Raw genomic sequence first — 14,506 nt, forward strand, 5'->3', positions numbered from 1 at the left:
CAGCTCAGAAACAAATCAAATTTTCCTTGCAATAACATTTTAAGAGGTATAAAAAATCATTCACTAAAACAGTATCTATCATCAAGAATTTAACCAGATCAAACAATGAGAAGAATTGTAACTGACAGTGAATATCTGATTCCTTCTAGTGCTTTACATGAACAAAAAACATGAAAAAATCAGGGGCACATTCTTGGTTGCAGAATAGGCAGGTAAGGCGGAATCTATAGATTCCCTTTATGGAGTTACAACGTGCATGCAGCTTATTTTTGATGTAAATGAAACTAGTTACCATTCAAATATTCTTCCGGGAGGAAATATAAGTCAAGATTTTTATAAAAAGTTTAGAAATCAGAGTTATGTATTCGGTTAAGATAGATATTCATAAAAAATGATTCCCAGCATTAAGGAGGATTCTGCAATTATTGACGGAGCAGAAGAAATTAAAGGTCAGTGATTGGGGAATTATTCCCAGTAGTTTTTTCAAAAAAGTAAAAAAAATGACCTCCCTAGCCTATATTTTTGAGTCAATGCAAAATCTAACACACGTTTTTAACAATCTTGTTTCGGGCAACCCAAGAACCCTATCTAACCATTTTAATGTTCGTTTTAGGATAGTAAAATGAAGGGCAGGCGACCAAATTTAAAGTAAATAGTGTATGAAGGGGCAGAACGAGGTAGCAAATAACATTTTTTGATGAATCTAAGAAACAATAAATCTGGATTGACACCCTCAAAATTCCATACTTCAGATGCGAACAAGGCTGAAGAAAGTACACCAGCTTCGAAAAATTTGAGTTTATCTCTGTCTCATGAAATGCCCGAAAGATTGTGAGCTACACAGTCTATCTATTCGAGCACGGGCAGTTTATTGTTTTTTCGATATGTTGAATGAAAAAACTGTTATAGAAGAATCTTATGCCTAGATAAACATATTCAATAACGATGTCAATCTCTGTTACCAAAAACCATTCATATTTTTTTGAAAGTTTAAAACCAGTTATAATTTGTGTTAATTGCATTTTTAATTGGGTTGCTGTATTTTTGATACATATGACATCCATATTTTTATGGGCATCTTTTTATCAGCCACCTCGTTGGGCATTTTACCTGTTGTGGCGTTGTATTTGTAACCATTACGGAAAACAACAATTTTTGACTTAGAGATTAACAGACATTTTGTTAATCCCTAGAAAGTTTTCCAGTAATTTAATTTGTCTCTGCAGGCTAATCATTGAGTCAGAAATCAGGACTAGATCATCTGCGTAAGCCAAAATTTTTATCTGTTTATCAAGAATTTTAATCCCGGAAATTTCAGAGTTAGCTATATTCTGAATAAAATCATTAATAAAAATACTAAAAAGTATTGGGCTTAGTATGCATCCTTGTTTTACGCCAGTATCTATGTGAAATGGCCCAGACAGACCTCTATCAGTGATAACTTTACCATAGACTCCATCATATAGGGTGTATATTGTACCAACAAATTTGTAGCTTACTCCAATTGAAAACAATTTTTTCCATAGAAGATCTCTATTCATGGTATCAAAAGCCGATCTGAAATGGACAAAAAATGTGAATACTTTTCGGTGTTTTCTACTTAAAACTTTTTGGATCACGGTATCCAGGGTGAAGATATTATCAAGTAACCCTGTGTAAAGCCAGTCTGAAAGTCAGAGACAATATTCTGTTCCTGGAGCCACTCTGTTAACATTTATATAAAATAAAAGTAAGTAGAGAGAAGTAAGTAAAGTCGAGTAACCCTGTATAAAGCCAGTCTGAAAGTCTGAGACAATATTCTGTTCCTAGAGCCACTCTGTTAAACGTTTATATAAAATAAAAGCATAGCTCTTAGAGCAAGATGAGAGCAAAGAAAGGGGATGATAATTGGATGGTTCAGATTTTGAGCCCTTTTTTATATTATAAGGGGGAAGACCAGGTTCATTTTCCAGTTGGGATCAACTGGACAACCGTTGAAGTATGCATTAAATAAAGACAACAAATTTGGTAATAAACAAAGGGTTTTATAAAATTCACCCGGGACACCATCGATTCCAGGAGATTTTCCCTTACGTAATGAATCTAGGGTATCTATAATCTCGGACTCCGAAATCTCCCTATGCAAGATATAATCACTCCAAACCTGACACGAGTTAAATATTCTATATCCAAGATCCTCGCCAGGTCTGCAAAAGAGTGCAGAAAAGTAACTTATCCAGTTTAAGTTAAAAGGCACAGCATTATTCTCTCTGAATCTGAAACTATCAATAAATTTCCAAAAAAGTCTAATATCAGACAGTACAGCTGTGCCATTCAAGATCCTATCCAAACAATCCATTTTTTTTTGCCGGCAGATCTTTTTTGCCAGGTTTCTTTGTGAATTAAATTCGATGACAGCCTCACTCAAGTTAGAAGTGCACATAATTTTTAACGCACGATTGGGATCTTTGAGGGCCCCCAAGCATTCCTCGTCAAACCATGCAAATCGTGAGTTTTTTCGAGAAACCATTCCAGAACTCTCGCCGCGGAATATGTGATCACGTGTTTGAGCCTATCCCATCCAGCAACTCCACTGTCAACACTACTTGCATTAGCACTATGTGTGGGGAACTGCGTGAAACTCAATTTCCTTCTTTCTACCTAAACATTATTCTATCAAAACTGATTAAAAGCTGAGTAGTTATGATTTTTTTTTTAAATCGGGTGATTCTTTTTGAAACACCTTGTAGATTAAAATGCATTGACTACATAATTCATTGCAACTGCCTAACAAAGCTGGAAATGCCTGCAGGGTTGGCATGGTTTTTACCGCCTTAGGAAAAATCCATGCTTTTTCCTCCTATAGAAGGAAAAAATTGCTGTTTCTGCCATTATTTAAAAAAATTATTGACTTTATTCTTCACTTTTATTTCACCTGTTTATCACTAATCCTTAAAAAAGTAATCTTGCAAGCTCTTAGCGGTAATAAAAAAAAGTGAAAAAGAATTTAAACACATTAAATACATTTTTATCACAATAAACCAAAATTTCTGTGGTTGTAGAATTTCTGACTGAAAACAGAGCTCAATTTTATACATTTCAATTTGCTAATGAATGATGGATATTTTTGTGAAGATCAAATCAAAATAAGTTCAATAATTTTCCTTCAATTATTTTGATAATGGCATAAAATTTATTACAAGATAGAAAACATAAGGATACATTGATTTTTAATGCAAAATAAAATAATCATCACAAAAAATGTAATGTGACAGTCTGTCAATCTAGATCTTCATGTCCTCTTAACGTCCTGTAACAAAACACAAGCTTTGCAGCTTTCTGCACACCAAGTCCATTTCTTAGTTTATTGTGAATGAGAAATTTGAGAAAATTTGCTCTATCGATGAAGAACTGCAAGGAATAGAATGCAGTTTCACCATAAGATGCACAAAGTCAGACCTGATTTCCTTATTATTTAAGGCTTTCCACCAAACTTCAGCTTTTACATCTTTTGTCTTAAGGAAACGTTTTGGAAATGGTTCTTCTCTTTTGCTCCATAAGCAACCGGGAGTAAAAAAGCATTTGGCATGGCACGTAGGAGCCACTCCCTTGCCATCTCCTTTTGTTCTTCACTCAATCTTTTGTCATTTCTATCAGGGTTGTAGTGATTTAAATCAACTGATTTTTTTTTTAAAAATCACTGATTTAAATCAATTTATTTCAGATATGAAAAAATATCTGTTTTAATCAAATAAAATTATGTAGCTTTAAGAAGTGATTTAAATTTTTATTGAATTATTTTATTATATTTTTAAATATTTATAGTATTAAAATATATATATTAAATATCAGAGATGCTATAGTCGTACCAATTTAGCTGACAAATGGTTGCTCAAGATTTGTAATGATGAAGTCATGGGATGTAAAGCTGACTTAGAAAATCAGACAGTGTGCATGGCAATTGCTGGATGTATGAATATCCATAATGGACCAATTTTGTGTGTGTTTTATCAAACAGTAAAGTCATCCATGTTGATACTATTGACACATCTGGCTCATCACATACTGGAAAATTATTTAACAAATTTAGTTTTTGGTTCAGTGAAATCAACAGAAGAAAACTTCAAATGTAAATTATCAAGTTTTGTTACAGACAATAACTGCAAGTATGGTTTCCTCAAGAAAGGCTCTGGATGAAGAGCTTGGCTTTTCGGGATTTACATATGAGTGCAGTGCCCACATTTTAAACCTCCTAGCGAAAGATTTAGTTAAAACTGTTGTAACAAAGCATGTTACAGTATATTTAAATATTTTTACAATTATCTCTCAAAAGCATGGTATCATACAGAAGGTGGAAGTGCATTGATACTTCGTGTAGAAGCACAATAGAATACTTATTGTCATTCTCTTGAATCCTATGTTAAAATTGGTCAGTTGTTACCAAAGTCTGTGAAGACCACAGATCTCAAATAGATAGTGACATCTCCAATAAAATCGTAAATATTGGTTTAAAAAGAGAAATATCAAGGACATGATTGCGATTCTGAAATCAATAGCGAAAACTATTGATTTTGTACAAAACAACTGCTCCGTAGCTGAATAGGTATTCCTAACTATCATGGAAAAAGCTGCAATTGAAGATAAAAGAAGCGTCAAACAATCAAAAGGTCTTTTCTTCAGCATATAAAAATAGATATGAACAATCATATTGATAGATGCACACTTTGCTGCATTTATTCTAAGCTCATTAGTGTTAATTTCTAATATAGGAATTGATGTCACAAAAGAAGAGAGAAATAAGGGTCTTGAATTTATCAAACAAAACTGTGGCTCTAAGTTCTGGCAATTACATTGACATTTTTGGGGAAGTTGAGCTGCGTGCAGCATTTGCGACACGAAGCAGGGCAGCACGCTGTTTTGCGACCAACGGAAATCAGAGGGACAGCGCAAATTGAGACATGAGGTAGCACTACGCTAAATGTGTGTATTTGCGCACTCGTTGGCGCTGCTGTTGAGCTGCAGATTTCCGTGTCCCGCGTGCACGATTCTTCGTATTCGGTTGGGGTTTTTTAAAAAACAAACCGTCATGTTGCTAGAGTTCGCATTCTCTTATGAAAAATGTTTAATATCAACGTTATTTACATGTATTATCAATTATTTCTTTAATTAATTCCTGAATTATCTTTCTGAGTTTTTATTAAATATTGTTCTTTCCAAGATTTTCACTTTTCGTTAGCTCTAAATTTTCATTCATTATGGAGTTATTTTTCGGAATTCATTTTGGGATTCATTAATTTCGGGATTTTCATTGATACACAGAATTTTCACTAATTTTGTGATTCCAAATTTTATAAATTGTAATTGATTCTGAATTTTCATTAATTTTTATTACTTTTTAGAGAGAAAAATCCAATTTCGTTTTTTTAATAGCCTACAAAATATTTTCCATTAAATTTCTGAATTCAGGTTTAATTCCGAATATCCATTAATTATGATATTTTATCGATCGATAGAGGAATAATTTTTCATTAAATCTGAAATTTAATTATTAATTTCACTAATTTTGGTGTTTCATTGATCTAGTTTTCCATTAAATATGAATTTCCAGCAGTTATAGAATTATTTATTAATTTTAAATTGTGAATAATATATCGTCCCATTTGTTTTAACTTTTCACAAGTTCCAAATTTTCATTCATTATGGGATTAATATCGGAAATATCTCCAGAGCCGACAAAAAACATTTTTTGATTTTTTTCGGCCAATTGAACTTTTTTTCACCCATTCACCTTGGATTTAGCACCTCTCTTGAGTGGTGCCCCATGTGACTGCAATGGATCACATGGCAAAATGCAGCTCCTGTACTCTATCATAAGAGGCAAGTATGTACTTTGTTTTCCTCACCCATGTCCCCCCCACAAGGGCCCGGGACAATTCTCATAATTTTTGCCTTTTTCACGCTATAAATTAACTATAGAAGGACCCCGTGAGAAGTCTGACTGGGGGAGCGCAAAAGATTTCAGTCTAGGGGCCCTGCTCTAGGAGGGGGGCAAACCTCACCCAGAATTTGTTCCACAATAGTCAAATGAAGGCAAAGGAAAAATTTGCCTTTACACTTGTCCAGTTCACACTAGCAAGGAAAGAACCTTTCTCTTCTGCTAATCTCACTTTTTATTATTAATTTTGCTTAGATGCTGCTTTTAATCATTTTAACTCTGTCATATTATGTAAAATACATCAGTTTTTCTAAAATTTACTTACACATTTATCAATTTTCATTATATCGATCTCTGCTGGTATTTAATTTCATGGCTTTAATACAACAATTTCTATCCTCAAGTTATGTATGTTAGTGCATTTCATTGTGTTATTAAAGAAAAAATTGGTATTTAATGTATGACTATCATCCTGAATTGCTTAACAAATTTATACCTAAATTTGGGTGCTGATATTTTCAATGCATAATTTTGTAAATTATTTTTTATCTTACTAGGAGCACAACGCCTACAAATCATCACTGGCAAAGATTATTCCAAAGCCTAATAATGGTTCTCCTGAATTGGTAGCATTACATCATACACACTCAAAAGTATGTTTATTTCATTTGAATGGAATTAAGTCAGTGTTGTCAAGTTTGGGCCGCTAAAAAACCCAAAAACCATTAAATAAACAGGACAGTGAAAATTTACCTATATCTATTTCTTGGTTCATTTCAACTCATTACCCCCTTAACTGCCATGGGCATATATATACTCCTTACAGATTCTGTGCATTAACTGCCACAGGTGTATTTATACATCTCTACTCTTTGTGATTTAAAAAGAGTGGCACTGGGGAGCAGATCATGTAAGATTTCGTCGGCTGTTAAGGGGTTAAAATTACATTACTATGGTAGGGAAAAAAATTAAGATTTTTACTTACCTTTGGTTTTCTTCTATTTATTTATACTTTTCAAAATTAATTGCAGGTTTACAGAAATTCACCTGTCAGTTTTGAAAAATTTTCAACCAAAAAACATACAGTTGAACCCTGATATAGTGCCCCCCCCCCACTTTAATTTAGGACCAACCCAGCGGGGCGGCAAAAATTTTCAGTGAAAAAAATCTTCTATATATAAAGTTATTTATGGAATTAACCAAGATTTGTTATAATGGCAAACATGTTACAGTGCAGGAATTCAGGAAAATGATGGCACTAAATCAAAGTTAGGCTGTATATAAAATTTGAAGGGCAAACAAATCTAGCATAAGTAATTTTACTTAGTAAAATAATTGGTTAATGAAATCAGATTTAATGTTAATTTATCAAAAACCAAAACTAAATTGATAGATATTGGAAAATTTATCTAATCTAAATAGATTTAGATATTGGAAATTTGAGTTATGGAAGTCTTAACTTGAAGAGGTTTGTATTTTTTCATCATACAAATGTGAAGACCACAGCATACAAATTGCCCAACAATGTGGCTGAAAAAAGATGTTCGTAAAAAATAAGGATGCCAAATTTAACTAAAACACAGCAACCCAATATAAGAGCATATCTCGGTGGGACCTTGACTTTTATAGTGCCGGACTCGTGATGCGAGGATCCGGGTTCGAACCCCACAGTGGTGGTCGGCTGAAGTTGGTTTTCTGTGGTTCCCAACTTCAAGGCGCAAATGCGAGCCGATCTCCCCGTTAAAAAGTCTCGCCACAGAGAGCAACAGTCCTACAACGATAAATCATTCACCCATAACACTTCACTCATAGTTAGTAAAAACTGGGGGCAGATGACAGCACTACACATAACAAGCATTACACAGAAACAAACTTTACGTCAGGTTGCACTACACGTACACGCACATTCCCGCATGTACCGATTAGTTGGGGGGTTCCGTGGGGGGGGTGCAGGTGGGGGTGTAGCAGTAGTAGGTAGGGGCTCGGGGATCCATGATGTTCTTAAGTCAGCCACCTCGGTGGGCAGTTTGCCTGTTGTGGCGTTGTATTTGTATTTGTATTTGTATTTGTATATCACAGAAAAGATATATTAATAATTAATAATATATAATAAATTGCCCATAAAGATTATGGTTGGGGACAACCATATCTATTTAAGTGCGGATAGCTTCTCCATACCTCCCATTATAAGCACCATGTTTCTTTTTAAATGTGTCAATTATGCTAGAATTGACGACCCCTGAAGGTAAGCTATTTCAGTTATTCACAACCCAATTAGTGAAAAATTCCCTGCGACACTACAACCTGGAATTGTCCCTTAATAAACGATACTGGTGTCCCCTTGTTGAAGCAGTCGATTGACAGTGTGTAAATAACTCGTGGTCCATCCCATCAAAAATTTTAAGCACTTCAATTATATTTCCCAGATACCTTTCCAATGTGTGTAAGCATATTCAAGAAATCAAGTCTTTCTTCATAGCTCAAGCCTTGTGTGCCAACAACCGCACATGTAGCTCTTTGCACCTCCTCAACCAAATGTATTTCCCTCTGTAGGTATGGTCTCTAAAACCTTACAGAATACTCCAGTCCAGAGGATAAACTAAGTACAGGAAAAGGAGCAAAATAAGTTCAGGAGAATGCAGAGAGATGCAAATAAATACAAATACAAGGCCACAACAGGCAAAATGCCCAATGAGATGGCTGAGAAAAGATGCCCATAACAAATATGGATGTCACATATTTTTAAAATACATACAACAACCCAATTAAAACTTCAATTACAAAAACTGCAAACAATATATATGCATGATAAAATATTATACAATGCTTATAAAGTGTATTTGTGGTTGTCTTATTCTAAGTATGGATAGCTTCTCGATTTACCCCAACATGTTTATTGTATCTCTTTTTAAACATGTCAATTGTGTTAGAATTTACTACACCCGGGGTAAGCTATTCCATTTATTAACCCTATTAGAGAATTCCCTGCAACACCATAACCTAGAATTTTCCTTTACCAAACGATACTGGTGTTCCCTTGTAAAAGCAGTCGATTGGACACAATCCTTTGTTCTGAAGAATACCTCAAAAGTTCCAAGTAAGGCAACAACCGTCAGTCAGGACAGTTGGTTTCTCCCCAGTGAGAAACATGAGGATGGAGACAACTTGAAATTAGACAAAATCCAGAGGATAGCAATGAGTTAACCCAGTAATTTATCGTAAGCATGGCAAGACTGAACCTACACAAGGATCTCCAACATAATATTTAGATCATCAAGTAATAATCAACTGAATCCACTGGCAAATAATGCACAAAGGCACAGATTGTAAATTATTTCATTTTAACCTTAAAACTTTTACATAATATTTGACCTTCGGTCATTAAACTCAAGACACGAGTACAAAATAATGATGGAAGTAGAAGTAGCGTATGCCTCAGATCATAAGCAGTACTTATACTTCAGATCACAGACAATTTTCTAGGCACAGCTGGCCTACTGAACCTTTACATCTCAAAATAAAATAAATAGACACCACTGAAAACAATTTGCATTTTTCTATATGTGAAAAAAAATATTTCTGATCAGAAACACTGATAGACTGATTGGCTGCAATCGACAAAGATGTGATCATGGACGATTACCAAACATCAGATAAACAAAGGGATAGGACAGGGTTGTTTGGTTTAAACCAAGTTGTTTTTTTTAAAAAATCAAATAAAAGTGGCTTAAATATAATTTTTTTTTTCTTTGAAAAATATCATATTGGTTTATTATTAGCCAAAAGTTTTCGTTTTTACCACATTTTATATTCTCGGGGTACATTCTGATGGTATATCTTGAAATGGCATAAGATGGTATAAGTGGGTTTTTTCCAAAAAGTCTCATAAATGTGGCCTGAATATATATATATTTTTTATATGAAATATCTTTGAGAAATTTTGGCTTCTGTATATAACTTTCTTATCACATTTTCTAACCTTTGGCTACATTCTGATGCGTTATCTTAAGCAAATTCATGAATAAGGATTGCATCACACATCTAAATGTAGTGGTGTATTATCTCGCAGGATTTCTTTTTCTCTTCACAAAGAAGCAGAAACAGTAGTGACACCATGCTAGGGGCAGGTGGTCCTGTAATCCAATAAAGACACCAGCTGTCCTTAAAGAACAAAGACTAGTGTACTAGTAGTTATCTCACAGACATTTTAATTTTCTTTCCCATAAGAAGTAGCGCACCTCCTGCTGTATATCTCCCAGTCTTAATATTCAATAGTTGTTTTTTTATGCTTTCATTATTAAGCCCAGTTAATCAAGGCTCTACTGTAGAGTGGTAACAGATAAATGAAAAATAATCAGCTATATACAAAGTGATTATAATTAAAATTTTGATTCCAAAACTATACAATATATACAACTACTGGTCAGAATGACTTGAAAATTTGCATGGATACTCCTGAAGCAATGGAAATTTCTTTGGCAAAAGAAAAAAGTGCAAGTAGTGTAAAATGTGCAAGTAGATGATGCTGTACTTGGCCAGCAGTATACTCTATTTGTGCAACCGCATCATTTCAGCACTTCCACAGCATCAGTGTGTGGATAGAACAACTATTAAGAGGCACATTGCAATACCAGCAAAGCAGCTGCTAAAGAACCATTTTGACAATAACAGGATGCATCTTAACCCTTGCAACTTCTGGCTGTGGGGGGGGGGGGGTGACACCTCAAAATGTTTGATGCCATTGGTGAATTACAATCTCCAGCGCATCCCCTATATGTTAGAAGTATGTTAGTAGTTCCTCAGGAATATTAACGTGCGGGCGCGTTTGGTTTAATAAAGGTGAATTGCAAGCATATCCACATCATGACCATGGCATACTCTGATCTGTTGAACAAGAATTTTTGTGCTTTCACCTCATAGCCAGAACACGGACAACATATTTAACATTTCTTGAGTAAGTTGTAGTTATTTGTTCAATTACTTCTTTTTTTGTGATGTTTCCATGAATTATGAAATTGTGTAATGCTATAATTAAGTTATCATTTTGCCATGACTGGCTATCGTTTCCATTCTGCAAGCAAATGTCCCACGTGTTGGATGATGTCATTAATTTTACATTTTTAAGTATTTTTTCCCCCTTTACCAAGTAAAATTCTATTTCTTCAAGAATATTCATGTCAATTTTCAAGTCATTCTGACAATTGTTCTTTTTTTACAGTGTTTTGAAATCAGAACCTTAGTTATGTATATTGTAATTATGTACTCTGTATATTGTAAATCATCGCTAATTAATCTGCATTATTTATGCTTAATTAAATACATTATATTCACCTAATTTTTATTAGTTTTTGCAAAATAGCTTTCTAATTAAGCATACTGAAAGTAATTGGAGAAAAAACATCTTTATATTATATGATTAATAACATCAAAATAATTTTTTCAAACACAAAGTAATCCATTGAGTTAAACAAAAAATAATTAAATTTCAAAAGTTGGTTTTTGTTAAAATGTAAGAAATATTTATTGATTAATTAAATATGGGAATAGTGTTAATTACATAAATAAACATTTTATTTTAATTACTTATTAGAAGTTCGAATGATTTTTCAGAAATTTTATTGTTTTTAATTTTAATGCTATTTAAAACAAAAAACCGGTTTAAACCAAAAGTGGTGGCGGTCTAGGGTTGCTAGACATCTGTATATACGGCCCACAAGGGCATATCATGGGCGGAAATACGGGGGAGGGGGGGTGTTAGGGAGGCATTGCCCCCCATCGTCAAAGGTGAAGTTGACTGATCTAATGTGCATATGCATATATGAATTGACATCATTTAGGCTGATTGCAGCTAGTGTTAATATTCAACAACCTATACCAGGGCATCTTTTTGAATTTTGAATATTCAAATATTGAGATATCAATCTTGGGTTTTATTTGTGGCAAGAAACTCTTGTTTCTAAACATGTAATAATATTGAAGAGCTAATATTTAGTGAAACCCACCTATAGTGTTTTTCAAAATCTTGTCCTGAAAAAAGTTGTTGGTGGGAAAATGCTTTAAAGGGGAAATTTCAATTAAGTTTTTATAAAAGTTAGGATCATGGAAATAAGTTGTACTAAGCGAGAAAACTTCCTAAATTGGAATGTTAAGCTGAATGCTGTAGTAATTTTAAATTGATCTATATTTTCAAATACAGTTCTAACATATTTCAGGATGTTTTTCTTTATTTTTCTGGTTTTATATCAACTAAATTTGATTTTTTTTTTCAAGGGAAGTACAGAAGAAACAGATGTATGGTTTGAGTTTCAGAAAACTAAATATATCTACAACTCTGATAGGAAGTGTTTTCAAGGGTTAGAATTCCCAGATCACATGCCTTTTAAATTTTACCAGGAATCTAAAGGCTATGTTGAAGACAGTGAATATATTAAAGCTGAAAATAAATATGGAAAAAATGAGTAAGTGTCCTAATTTTCTTAGTTTCATTCTATTTTTTTTTTTTTTTGTACTTCTCGTTGCTCAGTAGAAAAATATGTCTGCTGAAGTCAAATGTTATCGTCAGAATGAAGGTAAGCACCTGCATGTAAGTCAATGTTCTGATTGGTTGTTTTCAGAATAGAGCTATTTGATTGGTCAAATTTGAATTTTCTTACAATACCCACTCGTAATGAACCTAAGCCATGGCACTGGGATCGGTGGTGATATTTATTATAGTTCCCAAATTTATTTTTAAAGGCATGAATATATGTGTCTCTCTCTGTAGAAATCTAAATCAGCGGTGGACTTCACTTTGTTAAAAACTGGCTTCATGAAATTTGTGGCCCTCTTGCCAACAGTGAGAGGTGATGGTTGATTTCTATTATTCTTGATTCTTAACACAACGAACCTGTTTCAATCTTGTTTTTATGAGTCTCCTTATTGGTCCTACATAATCCAGAAAAGAATCGCCACATGGAATGTAATAAATGCCCCATTGTTTATTTTGTGATATTGCATCTTCAGGGGCCTTGAAACTTTAAGTTTTTAGTAGGTACATCTATGGTTGTTAAGTTAAACTTTTTGAGAATTTGCTTGATCTTCACTTGTAACATTGGATCAAAGGGTGTAACTACTCTTTCTTTCAGTGACCTCTGTAATGATTTTAAAGTGACTCTCCTCGTGCCGGTTTCATCAATTTTCCACGCATTTTGTCAACGATCTTGGTGTTGAACCCTTCTTTAGCAACTGCTCAGACGGTTTAAAGTTCATGCTCTAATATGCAGGGGTAGCCAACATTTTTCTAAGCCATGTAACAATCAGAATTATTTTCAATGCACGTATCACTCTACAAATGTTAACACCTAGACCATATGTCCCGTTTTTACAGGACATGAACATTTTTTCCGTTTCTGCAAAATATTGTTCGCTGTCCTCATATTTTCTCAAAATTGCTCAGTTTGTCCCCTTTTTCTGCTCTAAATTGTTTTTATTTTTGAGTCATAAATTTGATTATCACAGTCCAGATTGTGTATATATTGGTAAATGTTGTTCATCTTACTTACACTGTCTAAGGCATATACAACGAGGACTCGGGGTGCTTGCCCCCAATAAACTTTGTAAGAAGTCACAGATCCCCCCAAGGATTCATGGATATACAATGTAATCTATATAATGACATGTCCTGACTGATTGATCATCGCTGAGCCAACATAGCCGAAGTTATGAGTATGAAATTTGGTCAGTAGTTTAATTTCATGAAGTAAAGAGCCATTATAAGAAAGAACCTTTTAGAAATTTGAACCCTTAGGGGGTCATAAGGGGTTTAAATTTTATGTAAAGGAATCACACCACGCCAAAACCACTGAAACTATAAATATGAAATTCAGTCAATACTTTCATTTTATCATGTAAGAACTCTGAAGGAGTTTTATGAAATTCGATCCCTAATGGGTCATAAGAGGGTTTAAAGCTAATATAGAGAAATCATGTCGAGCTGAAACCACTGGAGCTATAGTGATGAAATTCGGTCAGTAGTTTTATTTTATGGCGTAAAAACTAGCTAAGAAGGGGAATTTCTCGAAATTCGGCTCCTAAAAGGGTCATGAGGGGGATTCTTAAGTAACATAGAGAAATCATGTTTCACAGAAACTGCTGAAGCTATAAATATGAAATTTAGTCAGAATTCGTATAGTTTGTGATCAGAAACTCTCAAAAAAGGCATTTTAAAATTCAATATCTGAGGGGGAGTCATGGGTTGTTCAAAGGTTATATTGCACAATCATCGCTGAGTCCAAGTAGCAGAAGCTATAAATATGAAATTTGGTCAGTATTATATTTTATAATGCCGTGAATCACGGACAATTTAACCGCTGAAGGGGTCCAGATGCTACATTGGGGAAATCATTGCAGAACAATTTTCAGATTACCAAATCCACACGAGCGAAGCCTCGGGTAACAGCTAGTTGTACATGTATTACAAAATCATGTCCCCTTTGCAGACAATCCTGAAAATCTCATACACATGCAGTGGCTTCTAAGCCAGGGATGCTGTGCTTGGTATTCAGTTCTGTGGTGGAACACCCACAGAATTGATTCCGAAATAAAAATATCCTG

The 14,506-nt window shown here is 34.0% G+C and overlaps 1 protein-coding gene across 1 annotated transcript in view; it reads left to right on the forward strand.

The window, feature by feature from the left end:
* Positions 1 to 14,506, forward strand: part of LOC149067581 (endoplasmic reticulum transmembrane helix translocase) — a 121,279-nt gene that overhangs the window by 18,731 nt on the left and 88,042 nt on the right. The window contains exons 2-3 of the mRNA XM_089252424.1: positions 6,472 to 6,567; positions 12,185 to 12,372. Of these exons, the coding sequence (XP_089108550.1) occupies positions 6,472 to 6,567; positions 12,185 to 12,372 (284 nt within the window). The remainder of the gene's footprint in view (positions 1 to 6,471; positions 6,568 to 12,184; positions 12,373 to 14,506) is intronic.

The sequence above is a fragment of the Pholcus phalangioides genome, unplaced genomic scaffold (genome assembly GCF_987345545.1).
Source record: "Pholcus phalangioides strain wild (caught in Gottingen) unplaced genomic scaffold, Ppha-v1.0 ptg000029l_1, whole genome shotgun sequence".
In the NCBI taxonomy this organism is placed as follows: Eukaryota; Metazoa; Arthropoda; class Arachnida; order Araneae; family Pholcidae; genus Pholcus; species Pholcus phalangioides.